This window comes from Phodopus roborovskii, unplaced genomic scaffold (assembly GCF_943737965.1).
Source record: "Phodopus roborovskii unplaced genomic scaffold, PHOROB, whole genome shotgun sequence".
In the NCBI taxonomy this organism is placed as follows: Eukaryota; Metazoa; Chordata; class Mammalia; order Rodentia; family Cricetidae; genus Phodopus; species Phodopus roborovskii.
This window is the reverse complement of record NW_026125264.1, coordinates 493,418-514,867: the sequence shown is the minus strand read 5'-3', so window position 1 is coordinate 514,867 and position 21,450 is coordinate 493,418. Positions and strand designations below refer to the sequence as shown.

The 21,450-nt window shown below is 46.4% G+C and overlaps 2 protein-coding genes across 2 annotated transcripts in view; one reads left to right on the top strand and one right to left on the bottom strand.

The window, feature by feature from the left end:
• Positions 1-5,664: 5,664 nt before the first annotated feature.
• Map1lc3a (microtubule associated protein 1 light chain 3 alpha) lies at positions 5,665-7,354 on the top strand. The gene is made up of 4 exons (XM_051192714.1): positions 5,665-5,929; positions 6,236-6,291; positions 6,376-6,482; positions 6,760-7,354. The coding sequence occupies exons 1-4, from the start codon at positions 5,890-5,892 to the stop codon at positions 6,920-6,922; spliced, it is 366 nt and encodes a 121-aa protein (XP_051048671.1). The 5' UTR covers positions 5,665-5,889; the 3' UTR covers positions 6,923-7,354.
• A 185-nt stretch (positions 7,355-7,539) lies between these two features.
• Pigu (phosphatidylinositol glycan anchor biosynthesis class U) overlaps positions 7,540-21,450 on the bottom strand; it is an 81,376-nt gene continuing 67,465 nt past the window's right edge. The window contains exons 11-12 of the mRNA XM_051192578.1: positions 20,405-20,547; positions 7,540-7,952 (exon numbers count right to left, since the gene is read on the bottom strand). Of these exons, the coding sequence (XP_051048535.1) occupies positions 7,839-7,952; positions 20,405-20,547 (257 nt within the window). The 3' untranslated portion in view covers positions 7,540-7,838. The remainder of the gene's footprint in view (positions 7,953-20,404; positions 20,548-21,450) is intronic.

Here is a 21,450-nt window from a genome sequence, read left to right as displayed (position 1 = left end):
GCAGGCAGATGAATGAGTTTGATGCCAGCATGGTCTACAGAGTTAGTTCCAGGACAGGCGCCAAAGCAATACAGAGAAACCCTTCTTGGGGGGTGGGGGATTGGAGCCTGGCCCAGGAGGGTGAGGGATGAGGCAGGTAGCTCAGTTGGTAAAAGCACTTGCCACCAAGCCTAATAGCCTGAGTTTGATTTCTGGAACCTACATGGTGGAAGAGAAAAATCAATGCCTGAACTGACTACCACATAGCTGCTATGGCACACATATCCCACAAATACTCTTTATTTGTGTGTGTATACATGTGTAGATCCGAGGGTGGGGCCTGATTCAGTTGTCTCTGCCCTACCTGGCTCAAGTCTGCTGACTTAAGGAGCAAACATAAAAACTGTCCTGACTCCCTCAGATGGGTGTGATACTGAGGGACTCAAAGGATGTTGCATAAGGCCATCTTGTGACTAAATCCTTCAAAACAAAGAGCATGCCCCTGAAAAGCAGTAGTTGTTTACAGTCTCCTTGAGAGGTACAGAAAGGATAAGTAAATATGCTTAGTCAACGGTTTCTATCACTGTGAGGAGATACCATATCACAGCAACTCTTATGAAGGAATACATTTAATGGAGTGGCTTACATTTGCAGAGGATTAGTCCATTTTCGCCATGGTGTGCCATGGTGGCATGCAGTCAGATGTGGTGCAGGAGAAGGAGCTGAGAATTCTACATCTGGACTTGCAGGCAAAAGGAAGTGGTCTGTCTCATTAGGTGTAGCTTAAGCTTAGAGACCTCAAGTCTCACCCCCACAGTGACATACTTCCTCCAACAAGGCCATACCTCTTAATAGTGCCACTTCATTTAGGGGCCACTTTCCACTCCCTGGCTCCCAAAGGCTTGTAACCATATCATAATGCAAAAATACATCCATCCAACTTCAAAAGTCCCCATAGTCTGTAACAGTCTCAAACTTGTTTCAAAGTCCAAAGTCTCTTCTGAGATTCATGTCAATCTCTTAAATGTAATCCCCCTGTAAAAATCAAAATAAAAAAGCAGATCACATACTTCCAGCATATAATGGCATAGGATATACATCACTAATCCAAACACAGGGAAGGGACACTGAGAAAATACCGAACCAAAGCAAGACCTAAAACCATCTGGGCAAACTCCAAACTGTCTCTGTCTGATGTCAAAAGCACTCTTCAGATCTCCAACTCTGGCCAGCTTTGTTGATTGCAGTATACTTCTCTCCTAGGCTGGTTCTTTTCCTTGTTAGCAGCTTCCCATTACTCTGTCATTTCCAATATTTTGAGGTCTCCAAGATAAAGCAGGCTTCAACTTCAGTTTCACAAAATGGCCCCTCTGGGCCTCCATTTGGGGACACTCCTGACATGCCTGGCCTCAGCTGCTTAATCATGGAGGCAACTTCCCTTTCTTCTATCCTTAACTCCAGAACCACATGGCCAAAACTGCCAAGTTCTGCTGTTTCTTGGGTCAAGAGATCTACCAGTCTCTGCCTTTGGAGTGCTGGGATTAAAGGCATGCCTCTCTCTCTCTCTCTCTCTCTCTCACTCTCTCTCACACACACACACACACACACTCTCTCTCTCTCTCACACACACACACACACACAGAGAGAGAGAGAGATTAGAAGTTTAGAGCTACATAAAAAAAAGATTGTATATCAAAACAACAAAACAATTTCAAGCACATCAAAAGAAGCTTGATCTTGTTTCCCACTCTGTCTCACCAGGTGTCCCTCATGGAGACAGGCACTGTGACACAGTCTGGCCTAACCTTCCTGCCCACCCTCACTTTCCCCCAATGTTCTAAGAGGCTGTTGAGCTGGGAGAGGCAAGCTCATCCACACTGCTGTGAGCTTACATTTGCCTAGCATCTATCTGTTCCCCTCCTCTCTGTTGACCCAAACTGAAGCCAGATCACCCCTCCCTGATTATGGGTCTCACAGCATGAAGCCTCTTAGAATCCTCCTGCCTTACACACACACACACACACACACACACACACACACACACTAACACAATAAGGTGATACCAAATCCAATTTAACACCCAAATTTACAACAAATGGCATGATAAAATAGGGAATTTGGTGATGTTTTGAATTTTCTAAAGTGCTGAATGCATTTGATTTTTAAAAAGATTTACTTGTTATATATACAGTGTTCTGTCAGGATGTGTCCTGCAGGCCAGAAGAGGGAAGGAACCAGGTCTTATTACAGATGCTTGGGAGCCATCATGAGGACCTGTGGAAGAGCAGCCAGTGCTCTTAACCTCTGCCATCTCTCCAACCCCTGCATTTGATTTTAATATCCTAGTAGGAAAACAAAATTTAATGTCTGTGCCTCCCTTTTAATCATCCTTTATGGAACATGCTTCATTTGATATTCATTCAGCTAGCACTCAGTGAATGCCTACTATGTGCAAGACCCAGTCTATACATAAGGACATAGCGCTAAGAGTAGTTTAACGAAGCTGGTTGGTGGTGGTGCATGCCTTTAATTCCAGCACTCGTAAGGCAGAGGCAGGTGGATCTCTGTGAGTCTGAGGCCAGCCTGGTCTACAGGACAGCCAGGGCTCTTACACAGGGAAACCCTGTCTCAAAAAAACTCGGGGGGGGGGGGTTGGGAGGGAAGGTAGTTTAATGTAGATGAGACAGCCAATTAATAAAAACACAACTATGCCTGGGCTCCCCCCCCCAAAAAAAACAATTCTTCAGAGTAAGCCCTTGGACACTTGCAGCTACTATGTTAAGAACCAAGGATATAACCAGGCAATGGTGGTATATGCCTTTAATCCCAACACTTGGGAGACAGAGGCAGGCGGATCTCCAAGTTCAAGGCCAGCTTGGTGTATAGAATGAGTTCTAGGACAGCTAACAGTACACAAAGAAACCCTGTCTTGAAGAAAAAAAAAAAACAAAAAAACAAAAAAACAAAAAGAACCACTGACATGAGGCATGTCAGCCATGATTTAGAATACAGAAGGCTAACAACACACTGAGAGGTACAAAAACAATAAAAGATTAAGAAGGGACAGCAAGATGACTGCCTTTATGGGGAGGGGGAGTTAAAAATATGAAGGAATAGGAAAATGGCTTGAGCAGGTAGGCCAGTAAAAAGCCAGGTGTGAGCCTGTAGCCTAAGCACTATGGAGGCTGATAGGGTTACTGCTGGAGCTCAATGGTTACTAGCTTAGTCAAAAAACTAACCTCCACATTCAGTGGGAGATCCTGTCTTGAAGGGCTAAGGTAAAGGGCAGAAGTCCCAGGTGTCTTCCTCTGGCCTCTGGCAGGTAATGCACGAGTACAGGGACTTCCTGAATTCCATTTCTGAAATCCAAGGAAGAGAGAAGTGACTCCATAAAACTGTCCTCTGACCCACACACACTGTGGAATTCATCACACATATACCACACAAAGAATATATTTTAAAAAATACCTGGAGAGGGGCTGATAAAGGCACTTGCTGATAAGACTCATGACCTGAGTTCAATATAAGGAACCCAATGGCGGAAAAGAATCGAATTCCACCCCTATGGCACGTGTACACACACACAATATGAATGAATAAAATTTAAAAAGCTGGGAGGCAGTAGCAACACATTTAATCCCAGCACTTAGGAGGCACAGGCAGGCAGAACTCCCTAATCTCAAGGCCAGTTTGGTCTACACAGCAAGTTCCAGGAAAGCCAAACAAAACAAACAAAAATGATTAGCCAGCCATCATGGCACTGGTCTTTAAATCCCAGCATTCCATAGAAAGAAGCAGGAAAATCTCTGTGAATTCAAACGCAGCCCAATCTGCATAGTTTCATGGCACCCAGAGCCACATAGGGACAGCCTCCTGTCTCAAAACAGAAACACAATGACAAGAAATGCTGCTGTGGATATGGGGAAAACAATATTTATTCACTGCTAGAGAGAATGTAGACTGGTACACCCATCATAGAAATCAGGATGGGGTTTCTCAAACTAGAACTAGACCTACTATGTGACCCAGGTATACCACCTCAGGTACTGACCCAAAGGTCTCCACATCCTACTGCAGATACCTGCTCACTGTTTACTGCCTCTCTAGCACAACAGCCAAGAGATGGAAGCAAACCAGATGTCCATCAAATATGACATATTTACACACAACAGAGCACTACTTAGCTATTAAGAAAAATGAAATTATAAAATTCACAGGTAAATGGAGAGAGCTAGAAACAATCATTCGGCATATAGTAACTCAGAACCAAAAAGTCAAATGTCACATTTTCGTCTTATCTGTGGATGTTAGCTGCAGATATGTGTGTTTCATTTGGAATATTCCTAGCACTCAGGAGGCAGAGGCAGACGAATCTCCGAGAGTTGAGTTCAAGGACAGTTAAGGCTGTTTGTTACACAAAGAAAGCTTGCCTTGAAAAACAAAAGAATCAAGCAACAAAAAACAAACACACAGACACACACTCCACACAAACCAGGGTCTAATTATCTAGACCAAGCTGGCATTGAGAGCAGGCTGCGCCCACCTCCAGGTGGCCGGGATTAAGGCCTGCACCACCACTAACCAGCCTCCCTAAAGCAATCTTAGCTTCCATGGCTCTCTCCTGTTTTAGGAATTCTTGTCACCACAGCAACTTGTTTTTAGATTTACTTACACAGCTATCAGTTTATTTGGTTATCAGTTTCCATCTAATTTCTTCCTTTTGAATTATATATTGTTTCTGAAGTACATCCTCACTTTTTTTAAAAGCACTGGTCTTTTGTAAATTCTTTCAGTTTATCCTTTTTCTTCCTTAACCTCAACGCTAGCCCATCTTTTTGCCTCAAATTCCCACAGAACTAGGACTACAAGTGTGACCTACGTCTGCCATTAATCCTGGTTGTCTTTTCTTTTTTCAATCAATTTTAAAAGTTCTTTAGGAGCTGCCTCTCCGTGCCCATGCTCACCACCTCCCGTAAAACCAAAGAAAATGCTAGGGAAGTACTCTACCCTGCAGTAACATTCCTAGACCAGACTTCTTTCTATCTTCTCAAAGGACGCTACCTGTGAATTCTCAGTTCGTGTGTTGTCAATTCCTCATGTTCTCTATTGCCCAGTTAACCGCTTCTGATACATCCTCCCATTCCGTGATTTTTCTCCTACTTTACCTAAATCTCATATTAACCCCACATTGGGAAACTATGCTTTTTTATGGCTGTTCCAGAAATATTTTAAAGGCTGGCGGGGATAAGAGTGAGGGCTGGAGCGTCAGCTCTGCAGTTAAGAGCACTTACTATTATTGCAGGGGACCTCAGTTCGGTTTCCAGCACCGCCAGTAAGTAATTCCATCCTCTAGAAATCCGACTTTGACCTCTTCGGGCACCCCGCACTCGCGTCGTACAGACACATAAAAACTTTAAAAAGCCTGGGTGCTCCTCTCCTTCCCGCCCCAACTCCGCCCCAACTCCGCTACTACCTTTGCTCAGTAATGCTAAGTTCAGTGAAGAGGCAGTGTCCAAGAGCTAGAGGCCATGACCGACTGGCTTTCCCCTCAGTCTGAGCCGCAGAGACAAGCCCGCCAGCCGTGACGTCACAAAACCGTGACGCGCCAGGAGCTCCGCCCCCTAGCGACCTGCGCAGGGAACCCGGGCTGCCTGCGCCGTGGCGTCACAGGTCCGGGCAGGCGGGTTTTCCGTCGGCCCAATGGGAGCGGCGCGCCGGCCTCCCCTTTAAGGAATGTTGTGACCTGACGTCACCCAGGCGAGTTACCTCCCGCAGCCACCACCGCCAGGCTCAGCGCGAGCCCTGCAGCCCTTGAGCTCGAGCCCCGGAGCCCCCGGCGACCGAACCGCAGCCACATCCCTGAGCCGCGCGCCCCGGAGCCCCGGCTGCGCGCCCCGCCGGGCCCGCGCCATGCCCTCCGACCGGCCTTTCAAGCAGCGGCGCAGCTTCGGTGAGGCCCTGGGGGCGAACTGCTATCAGGGACCGAGGGTTGGGGGTGCCAGCCGACCCCGATTGCCGCAGGTGACGTCAGCCCCATGACGTCAAGCAGATCGGCCGGACCCCGGGTGGGGAGGCCGCAAGGCCTGGCAGGGTCGCCCGCCTCCCGACCGCGTCCCCGGTCGAGGGCTGTGGGGCCGACGGCCCGGGGGGGCGGGCGCTGGGGCGGGGCGGGCCCGGAGCCGCCCCTCGGGGACGGCGAGGCGGAGTCGCGGGAGGCCTCAGCCCTGCTGGGCCTCAAGCCGAGTGTTGTCCGCAGCTGACCGCTGTAAGGAGGTGCAGCAGATCCGCGACCAGCACCCCAGCAAGATCCCGGTGAGTCTCTAGCCCCCCCGGCCACGCCCTGCCCTGCCAGGCCCCGCCCCTGACTTACGAGTCCCCCGCCCACTATCCTCCCAGGTGATCATCGAGCGCTACAAGGGTGAGAAGCAGCTGCCTGTCCTGGATAAGACCAAGTTTCTGGTCCCAGACCATGTTAACATGAGCGAGTTGGTCAAGATCATCCGGTGCGTTGGCAGCCTCCTGAAGGCCTTGGGTGGGGTCGGGGCCAGGTTCCACTCGGAAGGGGTGGAGTGGGGCAAGAGGACAGAATATAGGGCATTTAGCCCCTGTTCTAGGAGGCTGGAAAAGGTCAAGGTCGGGATTGGAGTGAATGTCTACATAGGTGTGAGCCTCTAGCCTGGTCTGTGGTGGACGAACAGTGAAGATTCAGTCATTTTGGGAGGGTCACCCAGGCCCCCAGCAGGCGGCCTCCTCACCTGCCATGCCCTCCTGCCTCTGCAGGCGCCGCCTGCAGCTCAACCCCACGCAGGCCTTCTTCCTGCTGGTGAACCAGCACAGCATGGTGAGCGTATCCACGCCCATCGCTGACATCTATGAACAGGAGAAGGATGAAGACGGATTCCTCTACATGGTCTATGCCTCCCAAGAAACCTTTGGCTTCTGAGTCAGGAGTAGGGGTGGGGGATGGTTGGGGATTCTGGTCAAGCTTTCTCCAGGGAGGTCCTGGCTCCTAAACTGAGCTGTTTCAGTCCCAAGTGGGTTAGGCAGAGATGTGAATCCCCTCCCCCTTCCCCAGGTAGGGGACACCAGCCAGCCTACCATGTCCTGGTGTAGGTCCTGCCAGGCGCGTTAGGGTTGCTCCTCTGGGTGCTGGCTCAGTTGGGAGTGGGTGGGGAGCAGCACCCCTGCTCTGTGTGGTTTGATTTTTTTTTTTAACCCCTTGCCTGTCTGCCCACCTGTCCCTCATCCACCTGAGGCATTTGCCTCCTGCCAGGACCTGCCCACCCCTGAAAGCTTGCCCCCCCTTGTCCTGACATGGTGTATGGATCTGTGGTCATTTCCTCAGCAGAATAAAGATTGCTTAGGCCTGCCTGGCCCTTTGCCTCCAGCTGCTTGTTTTGGGAGTAGGGAGGGCTGCTAGGTGACCATGTCCTCATACTTGTGTCAGTCAGGATACACGCTTGTGTTCTATGGACTTCAGTTTCCAAAAACTTACTCCTTAGTACAGGATACTCTGCCAAACTCACCCCACTCCAGGGTTAGATGGCACCAAAACAACAATGAAAAAACCCACACATTTATTTAGCCACAACCTATAAACCCTGCTCACCCGCAGCTTCCCCCTTTCTTCCTTCCTTCCTGTGCAGAGTCCCAAAGTGGGAGGTCCAACTGGGGTGATCCAAACTTCTCCCCATGGGCCTTGTGGCCAGCTATGAGTCCCCTTTGGTACCAGAGATTTGCAACCCTGGATTTGAACCTCTTCAGCCAGTGGACTTGCCTGCTGGCAACTCTGGATAAGGGACCTGGCCCAGCTTCTGACCCTTCCCCCTCTTGTCCATGCAGTTCTGTGCCAGCCAGGGCTACTTGAGCACAAGCATAGCCTCTGTGCCGTCCTTGGCAGTCAAATAGAGACCGTGTGTGAGGTAATACTCCCGTCGCAGGAAGGCATAGAAGTAGTCAGAGATGAGCAGGATCTGGCAGGGAAGAGAAAATGAGAAGCCATGGGGCACCTTAGTGAATAATGGCCTTTGTGGGGTTAGACAGGCAGTATGAAACAGTTCCTGCCTGGCATCTCTCATCAAAGCCCAACCTATAAGCAGGCCCAGGGACCTCCTTCCCTCTTGGCACATACTTAGCCCTGAAAGAGCTTACTGGTCCATCTGTCAGCTGCCTGTATTTTGCCTTCTGCTTCCTAACCCTGGTGCATGTACCTTGTCTCTTCCCACAGGCATTCCCCATCCAGCCTCCCTTTTCAAACCTCCCCTGTCCAGGGGCTCAGGACAGAATTGCCTACTGTTTCTCCTATACATACATCCCAGAAATCTACCTTGAAAATATACAATTTACCCATCCCTGTAACAACCCCCCACCAAAGTCACTGTTGTCATTTAAATAGTACCAAAACAGCTTCCCAGGAGTCCCTGCTTTCAAGCCTTCTCCTGTGCCAGGCAGGCAGAGGGAGCTTTCCAAACCACAAATCTGATCATGCTACTACTTGATGAGTTCTCCCAAAGGCTTCTTGTGCTTCATGGCCTTGCACCTGGTCCCTACATGTCACATCCCTTCCCTGTACTACCTCTCTAACCACAGGTCTTTGCTGTTTCCTCCGCCTGGAACATTTTCATCTGCCAATATGTACCTGCTCTTCAACTCTGTTGCAGACTCATTTAGTCCTCAGTTAGGTCCTAGCCCCTTAACCTCTCTGCTGACATAAACTGCTGCTTTTGCTAAGGATGGACCCTGCCTGAGTGCTCCCGCCACAGTGGCACTCACCTGCCACAGTTCAGTCTGACCACAAAATCCAAAGGGGCTGAGCATCTCAGTTCATTCTCGCCCTAAATAAAGCCTCAGCGCAGGACAGGATTTGTCTCGCTTGCACACTTGACCCCAAAATCTACAACTCTGTTTAGCCCAACATGCCCAAGACTGGAGTAACTGGAGCTGAATGGAAGTGGCCACCTCACCAAAGGCAGGTAGGCAGTCAGGTACACCACTGCAGACCCCACAGTTCTCAGAAGTTTACAGGCTCTCAGGGTACCAGCAGCAACCACCTCTTCGCTCAAATGGGGAGACAGGCCTAGAATGTGGCAGGCGTTCAGTGAGAGTCTTGGGACAGATCAGGGGTCCAGGTCTCCAGAGCCCTGTCCTGGCTCTGAAGGTAGAAAAGCAGCTAAGAAGTCCTTGGAGGGCCAACAGCATTGATACTCTACTGGACACATACCTGCTATTATCTTACTGGAAGGCTGACGATTTATTTTGCCAATAGAAAAATTGAAGCGTGAGGCATTCAATTAGTTGGACCAAGGGCATAGATCCGGACTATTGCACATGCATCCTCAAGTGTGTGATGTGCCACGGGCCCAGTTCACAAAAGAACATAGGGCTCTGTAGCATATCAGCAAGCAACCAGGCAGCCCTTGGCCGTCCTGGTCCTAGCAGCAGTTACTGAGCTTGAGCCCTTGGGGTTTTCCCACCCAGACCCCCTAGATGTTCTGTCTGGGAAAGGGAGACCCAGTGCCAGGGTAGGTGAGAGGCAATTGCAAATTCAGAATTCACAACTTGTCCCACAGTGATGAGCTGGCTAGGTCAAGGGAAGGCAGATGAAACGAGGTTATTAGGTTGCACCACATCTGGAAATAACACTTTTGTTTGTCTTTTGCAAGTTATTAATGTTGGCAACAGCTGGGTGGTGGTGGCTCACACCTTTAATCCCAGTACTCTCTTGGGAGGCAGAAGCAGATCTTTTTTGAGTTCAAGTCCAGCCTGATCTACAGAGCAAGTTCCAGTACATCCACCAGGCTATACAGAGAAACCCTGTCTCAACCAATAATATAATGTTGGCAATTTTATAGGATTCAATTAATGTAGGTGGGAAGAAATATACAAATATTAAACACACTCATTATTCAGAAGGACATGACCTGAAGAAATAACTGTAGGGCCTTAAGAGGAGCTATACTTTTTTGTTATTCATTCTCTTTTGGAAACAGGCTCTGCAGAGCTCAGAGTAGCTCAAACTTGGTATGTGGCAGAAGATGACCTTGAACGCAATCCTCTTGCTCCTACCTCTCAAGTGCTGGGATCACAGAGAAGCACCTCCTACCACAGGAGGAGCTCAAGAGCTATTCTTATAAACCTTAATTCTTTGCACCAAATTCATGTATTACTTGGATAAAAAATAAAAATTCAGGCTAGGCATGGTTGCACATACTTAATCCCAGCACTTGGAAGGGGAGGCTGGTGGATTAATAAAAGTATTTTGTTTTGTTTATTGAAAAGGTCTGTGTAGCCCTCCCTGTCCTGGAACTCTATGTGGTCTAGGCTGGCCTCAAATTCACAGAGAGAACCCTGCCTCTGAGTGCTGGGATTAAAGGCATTATACCTGGCTGATAACTGCAAGTTCCAGGTCAGCGTGGGCTAGAGTGAGACTATGTTTCAAAACAACCCCAAAACTAAATGTGACATACATTTAGCGTTAGTTTGACATAACATGACTGGCACATTCTGACTGGATAATGAAAAGGGAGCTTGTCCTGGGGATTCTTTCTCCTTTTTACAGTTTTTAAATTTTTTTCCCATTATGTTTATTTTACCCTACATTTTTGCCTGCATGCATGTAACTACACCATATTTGTGTCTATTGGGGTTGTAGAAGGTTGTAAGTCACCATGTGGGATACTGGAAGTTAAACTCAGGTTGTCTGCAAGAGCAACAAATGTTCTTAACTGCTGAACCATCTCTAGCCCCTGGGGATTCTTTAAAAACAAATAAAGAAAAAGAACAAGTCTCAGTCTGATGACAAACATCAAGACGAGTCTAATTTAAGGGACCTGCCCAGTGTCCCTTAAGCCTGTCAAGGTCATGAAAAGTAAAGACAAGAGATGCAGAGCAGAGGACACTAAGGAGACACAGCCAAGTATAACATGGTCTAGGTTGGTCCTGGAAGAACCATTACCATTCAGTTAATGGTAATGTACCAGGGTGGGTTCTTAGCTTAACAGAGGTTCTGTATAAGATGTTCCCAACACAGAATAACAATGGAAAACACAGGACTTCTCTCTACTATCTCTGCAGCCTTCTATGGTTCCAAGACAATTCCACAATAAAAGGTTTATCTAGAGAAAACAAACAAAAAAAAAGTGCTCTTATTTTTCTGTTGGGGTTTTGTTTGTTTGTTTAGAGGTTTTGGGTTTTGGTTTTGGTTTGAGACAGGGTCTCTGTACATAGCCCTAGTTGTCCTGGAACTCTCTATGTAGACCAGGCTAGCCTCAACTCAGAGAGATCTTCCAGCCTCTGTCTCTGGACTGGTGGGAGTGAAGGTGTGCACCCTTTCACCTAACTTGTTTTGTTTTGAAACAGGGTCTCTTGAAACCCATTCTGGCCTTGAACTATGTAGCAGAGAATCCCCTTGAACTTCTGAACCCACTTCTACCTCCCGAATGCAGAGCTTACAAGTATGTGCCACTATGGTTTTATGTGGCAAGAGGGATTGAATCCAAGGCTTTCTGCATGCTAAGCAAACACTCTGTAAGAGCTATATTCCCACCAGGTAGGTAGTGGTGGTACACGTCTTTAATCCCAGCACTGGAGGCAAAGGCAAGGGGATCTCTGTTCTCTGTGAGTTCAAGAAGGCCAGCCTAGTTTACAGAACAAGTTTTAGGACAGCCAGGAGTGTTACACAGAGAAACCATGTCTTTTTTTTTTTTTTTTTTTTTTTTTTTTTTTAAAAGCCATATTCTTAGTCTGTTTGTTTGAGATAAGGTCTCAATAGGGCAAGCTGGTCTGGAATTTACTATATAGCCAGCAAGAAGGTAGAATCAGGAGGTTGGAGTTCAAGGTCATCCTTGGTATCAAAGTAAAGTTTAGACCAACCTGGTCTTTGTGGACTGTTGTAAGAACACAATGAACCTCAGAAACATTGTGGTGGGCAAGACACGGTGAAGAATACCTATAATTCCAGCACTCAGGAGACATAGACAGAAGGATCCTTTAAAATTCAAGGCCAGCTTAGTCTAGGCTACCAAGGGATAGGTAAACTTGGTTTCAAAACAAAAATGGTAAAAGGTGGCTTTGACAAATACACGTGTAAGACCCTAATTAACTATATTAGCAGGAAATATACTGATGTTTGCCTTTCAAATTGAAATAAATTTAAAAACAGTCCAGGAGGAGCTGGTGAGATGGCTGAGAAGGTTAAGGCATCTCCTGTCAAGCCTGATGGCTTGAGTTAACCCCAGAACCCACATGATGGCAGGAGAGAAGTGACTCCCGAAAGTTGTCCTCTGACAACATGCAAACTGTGGCACGTGCATGATCCACCTCCACAAGCTCAAAATAAATGTTAAAACAAAACAAAAAACAACAACAACAAACAAACAACAAAAAAAACTGGTCATGTTGTTAAAGCATCTCGGAGGAGTCTGCATAAGACCCTAATCAAAAAAAAAAAAAAAAAAAAAAAAAAAAAAAAACCCAAAACAGTAAGGAAAAAGCCCCAAATAGCAATGAAAGAAAAGATGGCTTACAGGATGTATTCTGCAACCAAGCAAGTACTGCAGAATGTTACTGATAGGGTTTTTGTAGTGGGTATATGAGTGTTCAATGTATCAATATTTACATAATAGAAGTGTAGAAAAGGGCTATGGTCATTTGGACACACAATCTTGAGTGTACTCTGGTTTGCACAGAATCCATGGCTACAGGGAAAGGATGGAATGCTAGCCTGGAACTTGGCTCTTTCAGAGGGAAGCCTGGGCCTGGGACTTTCCATTAAGACTGTGAGGAGAAGGGATTTCCCAGAGGTCCTAGGAATCAAGCTGCCCAACAGCTGCAAACCCACAGCCCCTTTGCTTATTCTGAGCAGTGGAAAGTTGAGCAGGAGGTAACAAAAGCATGGACACGTTAGTAACTGACTTCCTGTTCCTTAAATTTCATTTTCCTCATGTATAAACCAAGAGCAATCAGTTCTAGTTTATTACCCACCATAGTGGTCTTCACTAGTCCGCACCTAGGGTTTGGGGCCCAAGAACATGTTTGTCTCTGCCTTCAGAGCCCTGTGGCCAGTTTTTGGAAGCTGCCCTGTTTGTTGTGGCTAATCACCCACTCTCCCTTGTGCTGTATTTCCACACTCCCAGACTTCCTTTAGGGCTCCTTTTATCCCCATCACAGCCATTTTGTTGTTGGGTTGTTTAGTTTTTGTTTAGGGACAAGGTCCCCCTATGTGGCTCTGGCTTAGAACTCATTATATAGATCAGGTTCCCTTGAACTCACAGAGAACCACCTGCTTCTGCCTCCAGAGTGCTAGGATTAAAGGAGAGCACCACCACACCGGGCACCAGCACAGGAACTTGTTAGAGGGGTGCAGGGCTCGGGGAGGGGGTGTCTCCCTTATCTAACTTCTTGGACCCTGAAGGATCTCTTTTTGTTGTTTGTTTATTTTGAGATGATCTCACTTTATAGCACAGGCTGCCTGGACCTCAATTATGTAGACCAGACTGGCTTGAACTCAGTGTGATCTACCTGCTTCAGGCACCTGGATGGATGCTCAGACTGCATGCATTAGCCTCTGTAACACACCTGCCTGCTTCCTAAGGTATCTTCAGAGCTCTCACGCCTGCATACACTGACAGGAGCTTCACTGCTTGCCCTGCCCCCATAACAACCCCATGCTCAGTTATATGATCCCAATGGGTGGCATCTGCTCCAGCTCTGGAGCCTTCGGCTCATTTTCTGAGTGCATGTGTTGGTCCTTAGGCTTTTGGCATGGCTTGGTGAGACTTCACTCCTCTCCTGGGCAATCATAAAGGACTCAGGGCTAAGACTTCATGAGGTAGTCAGGATCACAGTGGAAAGAATAAATAAAAAATGAAATGAGACTTAACATGCTTCAGTGCCGATGTGACAGAGAAAAGTATCTTCTAAGCACCTGGCCAGGCCTTTAAGAACTTAACAACTCCCAGGCTGGGGCCCATTTGTAAGCCAGGATCACACGGGTGTGAGTGAAAAGTCAGGCTATACCATCAGCCCTACCTGTCTACATCAAAAACTCTGAGTTCTATCACCCTACACCTCTTAGGCTTGGCACTGGCAAGGCTAGCTGATAATCCATGTCCTAACAGGTACCCTGGGAGGTTGTGCTCCCCACATTACAGCTCTGCCACTCTACCAGATTCTTCTTGGAAAAGGCAAAGTAAGTCTGAGACTTCAGAGCCAACTGGGTTATCCACCTTGACCAGTCAGAGCCTCTTGACTACAGTCTCCTGGAAACAGATGTGATCACCTGAGTATGTCTCCACTCCCTAGGCCTCTTCCTTCTGTTGGAGACACCGACACTCTCAGGGACTTCAACTGGTTGCCATAGTTGACAAAGTGCTGCTTCCTTGGCCACCTGCCTGGAGTCTAGGCAAGTAGAAGCCAGAGGAGGCTGGCAGCTGACTGTGGAGCTCTGACCTACCCACTCAGGCCAAGCAGACCCTGCAAGGGAGGGGACAGTAAACAGAGCTTCACCTTCCAACTCTAAAGAGTGCAAACAGCAGGGAAAGGGAGAGTGATGTCACAGGTCTGCAATCCCTGCACTTGAGAGGTGAGGTGGGAGGGTCAGAAACGCAAGCCATTCTCAGCCACTAAGTAAGTTTGGGGCCAGCAAGAGCTACAAGAAAGAGATACTGTCTCAAAAAACATAAATAAAATAAAAAAAGAAAAAAGAAAAAGACAGGGAAATCATGGGGCTTCAGGTCAATGTTACCACGTAGAACTATAGACTGGTGCCAAAGTAGCAACTGTATTTACCTGGCCTTTTCAATTGTCAAAAGCATAAGCATTCTTGTTCAACAACATACTGAGTCCATGGCCACCTTCCAGGTAAAGAAACCAAGAGTACAGCCTCTCACCAGATTACAGCAGCCTCCTCCACACTAGGACCCCAGCTCCCAACCTCTTCTCTTCCTGGCAGCACACGGTGTGCAGCCTGAATCCAATCACATGTATCCTTGGTTGAAAAGTAATGGCTCAGCCTGAACCTCAGCATAGTGAGGTCCCCAAGGGCTGAGAAGTCTGACCACTACGACCCTGGAATGTTCTCACTTGTTTTTGTCACAAAGCATGGCCAGTGCGACACAACCACCAACAGCACACAACATTACACTCTTTCTCGGGTTGGGCCTCCCTGTCTGTCTCCCTGTCTCCCTCCCTCCCTCCCTCCCTCCCTTTGTTTCTCCACCTTCCTCCTAGTACCCAGCTGGATTCTGTATGTTTCCCAGAACTGTATTTAGAAACCACCATCTCTAAGAAGCATTCACAGTCCTGGCTCCATGTTCCCCGCCCCACAGTGACCCCACCACACTGTTTTGCTCTGCTTATTTATTTTGCATTCTCTCCCAGACTGTGGGTTCCTTGAAAGGACAGGTATGTCTCATTCATCTAAAGGGCTGTAGAGAGCAGCAGTTATATGTGTGGAGCATGATGAGATCTCTCTTTCAGGAGTTAAACAAATAGGAAGCTCCCTCATATATAAGCAAAGGAAGATTACCAAGATGTTTCCTTAGAAGAAAGTAGAAGAAACTTCTATTATAACAAGTACATGCGCACATGTGCACACACAAACACACATGTGCACCACACACAAACACTCCTTGAGTACATGATACTTGTAAACACATGGAGAACACCTCAGAAAGCTGAGCAAGCACACGATTCAGATTACATGGGGTCAGGTCTTTGTAAACCTTCCTTAAGCATCCGCCACAATTAATTATAATTGTAAAGTAAGATTCCCTCTGTACTCTGTTCTTAAATTTATTTAGGGTGAATGGAACACTTTAGAAAAGACAGATTCATGTACGCATGTGCGCGTGCGTGCGTGCATGTGCGTGTTTTGGGAGGTAGAGGCAGGAAGATAAGGAGTTCAAGGCCAGCTTCAGATACATAGAAAGCTGGAGGTAAGGGCTGGGTACATGAGACCCTGTCCAAAAATTTATATAGGAAAGGAAAAAAGAGACTGTTTCTCTTTCTCTCTCTCATCATGAACTGAATACTGCCCTAGAAGTTTGCTGTGTGTATCTAAAGAACACACTATTCTTCACATTTCACATGCCAGCATGTGATTGATGGCAATAATAGTGCCCACAGGTTATATCGAATCCTCTAAATACCCTATGAAGTGGGAATTACCACCCTGATATCTGAGACTAAAAACTGTAACCTAAAGAAGTTAAATCACCTGCTGAAGGTCACTGTGAGACAATTGGAGGAGACCTCAAGCAATCAACCAGTAGATTCCAATCTTCTCTCTCACATTCAATCACATACACACAAGCACACATACCTCATTAGATAGTTTACTACTGTCATTTCCTGTTACTGACTCTGAGGCAATGGCAATTACCAAACACTATGTACTTACCACATGATGAAAAATACTTAATGGCCCACAAGAGAGAGAACTGAGCCTTAGTCACTGGAGTACCTGCTGGGATAACTAATAATCTATAACATATTCATTCTGTAATAGGGCATAATACTTTAAACAAGAACAGAGCAGGACTTTAACAAAACTCAGTAAGTCAAGTCGTTCTATGCAGTCTACATAAATAAAGCTGATTTTTGACCATGAAGGTCTGGGTACTGGTCACCTATCTGGAATTTGTGGCCATTTGGCATACAGAACAGCTCTTATCTACTTGTACCAGGTAGGGGAGGAGGAGGCTAGAGGAAAATACCTTCCCCTGCTAGAAAGGTATTATAAGAACAGGCTGTGGAATGAGCATATGTCCCCAAATGCCTGATACCTTAATAGAAATGCAACACACAAGCAGGCCTGGGCTTGGCTGTGGAGAACATGAAGAGGCCAGGTTTGGACAGAAGAAAAGGATGGAGACAGCTGCTAATTGACCTCAGTCAGATGTGTGATTTCCTCCACCTTTCTTTCCTCCCATACCTTCATGTCCTCCTCCTGTCCACCTCACTTTTTCCTTCCCTGAGGTAAGATCTTGGAATGTACAGGCTAGCTTGACTTCCCCCATGAAGCTCCAGCTGATTTGGAACCAAGGAACCTCTGGTCTTAGCCTTCCAGATGTTGGGATTACGGGTATCAGCCACTTCAGGTAACACCCAGCTCCCCCTTCCTTCTTGCTTTCCAAGTATAAAGGACCCAGTTACCACTCTTAGTCCCTCTGGCTTTCTGCCTCTCAACAGGAAAGCCATCTTGTTATTACTGGATTCCCTCACCAACTATGCACATCTGGCCACAAATCACATGATGTTTTCTCTGGCTGCCTTTGGTTTGTTCACTTATTCACTCATTCACTTAAATACTTTTCTAAGCAACTGCTCTGTGCCTCTCGCTGACTTGGTAGTTGGGAACCCTATAAGGGGAAGGAGTACACTCTTGCCTTCAAGAAGTTCATGGTCTAACAAGGAAGCAGACAGCACAGCTGGGAAGGAAATGCATAGGGAGGCCAAGAAAGAGATAGCTAAAAGATAGTCAGATGGCCTGGCAAGCCTGGTGACCCGAATTTAAGCTCCAGAATATGAAAAGACAAAAGGAGAAAGCCAACTACTAAAATCTGCCCTCTAACCTCCACACACTTGTCATGGCACATATGTATCACACATGTCATACACATACATACAATAATAAATAAGCCTACAACGCTGGCACACACCTTTAATCCTAGCACTCACGAGGCAGAGGCAGGTGGATCTCTGGTTTTGAGGCCAGCTGGTCTACAGAGTGAGTTCCAGGACAGCAAGGGCTAAACACAGAAACCCTGTCTCAAAAACCCAAAATAGTAACAGTAATAATAATAATAATAATAACAGTAATAGTAATACAAAACAGGAGAACTTCATGAGAGGCCCAAGGTAGTGCCAAACTCTACATGTCCTATATCTGCACTTAGTGGATCCAAGGCCCAAGGATGTGGGCAGCATACTCTTCCTGGTGAGGGGCTCTTTTCTTTAGTCAACAATCCAGGTTAATAATCCTTTTTGTTTTATTTATTTTTTATTCTTTTAGACAAAATCTTCCTATACAGAGTAGGCTAGGCTTGAACTCAAGGCAATTCTCATACCTCAGCCACTAAAATATTAGAATACAATTATATGCCACCATATTCAGCTCAGAACAATAAATGATATGATTAGAGTGACAACCTAGTAAACAAATGCTCCTGCCTGATACATTCTCTTACTGAGCTGGCAGTGGTAATGGGTTGGTAGCAGCAGCAGCAAAACTCAAGGCCAATAACTTCCAAAAACATTTAATCCAAGGGAGCCAATGACAGGTATGTAGGTTGCCTAATAGTCCACCAGCTTAAAGGGTTATCTGGACCTCTGCTGGCAGGCACAATGTGAATAGCAACTTGGTAATATCTTCTAAAAATAGAACATCCACATACCTTCTCATTCTGCATATCTGACCACTTAAAATCTACTCTAAAAGCACTGCTATAAACATATGAATTGTGTGTATGGGGGGGGGAATGGGACTCTCCCATTACAAGTACCAAACTAACCAGAAGCATCCTCAAATCCCAACAAAGGGTTACCAGGTCAAATAAATCACAGTGCCTCCCACCCAAGGAACACAATGGGGGTCATACAAACATTTATCTGAAAAGGCTGAGGATGAAGCCCATTTGGCAGAGTGCTTGTTTAGCATGCAAGAAACCTGGGTTCAGTTCTCAGCATGACATAAAAATAGGCACATGCCTATAATTCCAACATTCAGGAAGTAGATCAAGAAGGATGAGTAGTTCAAGGTCATCTTCAAGTACATAGCAAGTTTGAAGCCTGTTTAATTGTTTTGTTTTTGTTTGTTTTTTTAAGATTTATTTATTATGTATACAGTGTTCTGTCTGCATGTATGCCTGCAGGCCAGAAGAAAGCACCAGATCTCATTACAGATGGTTGTGGGCCACCATGTGGTTGCTGGGAATTGAACTGAGGACTTCTGGAAGAGCAGCCTATGCTCTTAACTTCTGAGCCATATCTCAAGCCATTCTTGATTTTTTTTAAAATTATTATTATTTTATGCATTTGGGCATATGGGTGATTTGCCTACATGTATGGTGTCTACATAAGCCAGACAAGGGCATTCAGATCCCCTAGAACTGGAGTTAGAGACAGTTCTGGGTACTGGCAATTAAACCCTAGTCTTTTGAAAGAGTAACCAGTGCTCTTAACAGCTGAGCTGAGCCATCTTTCCTATACCCTGGTTGGTTGTTTGGTTTTGTTTGTTTGAGACAGGGTTTCTCTGTATAGCCCTGGCTGTCCTAGAACTTACTCTGTAGACCATGCTGGCCTCAGAGATCTGCCTGCTTCTGTCAAGTGTTTTTGTTGTTGTTTTTTTTTTTTTTTTTTTTTGAGATAGAATGTCTCTATATATATCTGTATGGCTATCCTGCAACTAGCTTTGAAGGATAGGAAGGATGGATGATTCCACAAAGGGCTTTCCAGACCTCTAAGAGAGTTAGCTAAAAGTATAAACCTACAACTTTGTTTTACATGTTGAACCAAGATCTTTAGGAATGAGCCTTAGAAATCCTTTAAAACAATAGGGGCTTGGGGCTGGAGAGATGGCTCAGTGGCTAAGAGCACTGGCTGCTCTTCCTGGACCTGGTTCAGTTCCCAGCACCTACATGATGGCTCCAGTTCTAGGGTATCCAACACCCTCACACAAACATATATGCAGGCAAAAACACCAATGCACAGTAAGAAATTATACAAACTTATTTTAAAAAGCAAAGCAAAACAAAGGGCTAAGGATGGAGCTCAATTGTTAGAATGTTTCCTGAGCATCCAGGAAGTCCTGGGTTCTAGCTATCCCCAGCCCTGCAAAAGTCAGGGATGGTAGAAACTCAGGAGGTGGGTCAGGAGGATCAGAAGATCAAGGTCACTGTTGGCTACATAGTAACTTGGAAGCCAGACTGAGCTATAAAGGACACAGCTACAGCTGTTTTATTGTTCACCCAACAACCAATCCATCTCCCTGCCTTTGCTTCTACTGCCCTCCAAATCCACTGTCTTATCCTTGACCTACTCACCACACTTCACTTGATGTACCTACTGATAGTGCCAACAAGGCGCAATTTTAAAAGTGGGGTGCTTCTGAAGTTGGACCTGACCTGAATTTGTTTCTTCACTCTACTGACCATGAGTGATGAGCCTCAGTAAACTATTTGTAAACTACGGATAGCACTTTCTCTAGTAAGGATTCAATGAAGCAACACTCAGCATGGCACTCAATACTTGTACAAAAGATTCAGGTTTACACTATTCACTCCCCTATCCCTTCTACCAAGTGAGTTCAATGACAGAGGAGCTCTACCTGCTGCATATTCAAAACTACAGGATGGGAACCAGGGTTTCCGCTGACAGCCTGAGGCTCAAAATGAACCCCGGATCCTGTGCTACCCACAACTCTTACCTGGCCAACATTGAAGGTCAGTGTGATGGCATAAAAGAAGTTAGAGTTGGCACTTCCTGCATAAATCCACAGATGCCACAGGACAGGGAAGAGAAGCGAGCAGACGATGATGATGCAGGTGAGGACAAAGATGTTCCGCAGGACTGAAAAACAGACAGCCAGTTAGCCCAACATTCTTTCTCTGACCCCTCTTTTTGCTATGATAGCTACACAGCACAGGGAGCAGCTCACATGGCTCAAAGGCAGACTTCAGACCCTGGTGAATGGCTCCCCACGCCCATAACTGCTAGGAATCTACATTTAGAGACTTTCCTCCTGCTGCAAGCTTGTCTGCCTAAAAACTAGCCACAATCAGCAATCCCATGAATGCTTGCAGGCATAACAGTGAGGCCATTTCATGAAGACACTGGTACCCTACTCTCCAACCTCATCGCTTACAGGGCCATGATGTCTCATGGACGAGAATGGGGCATGAACCAGCATGACTGGGGTTCCACAGCAGGGTGCTATAGCCCACACAGGGTAAAAATGCATTGTGTCATGTGCTTGTATTGCTCTTTAAGTGACCCTCCTCACTCTAACACAGACAATTTACACATCTCTCTCCCTCCCCATGCTCCCAGACGAAGAGCTCATGTAGCACAGGCTGGCCTCGAACCATCTAAGGGTGACCTTGAGCCCTGACACTCCTGCTTCTATCTCCCAATGGTTGGGTAAATGCCATAACAGACCACATTTTAAAACTAATTTATTTTTATGTATATGAGCATCTTGTTTGCACACAGGTCTGTGTACCGTGTGTGCCTGGTTCCCATGGAGGTCAACGGACAGTTTGATTCCCTGGAACTGGGGTTACAGACAGTTGTAATCCACCATGTGTGTGCTGTAAACTGAACAAGTGCTCTTAAGCACTGAGTCAATTCTCCAGCCCACAAATCCCTTCTCGACGCCCTTCTTTCTGGCAAGCAAAGTGTTATGGCCCATGCCTATAATTCCAGTACACAGGAAATTGGGGAGTGAGGAAAGAGGAGTTGTTTGAGGACAGC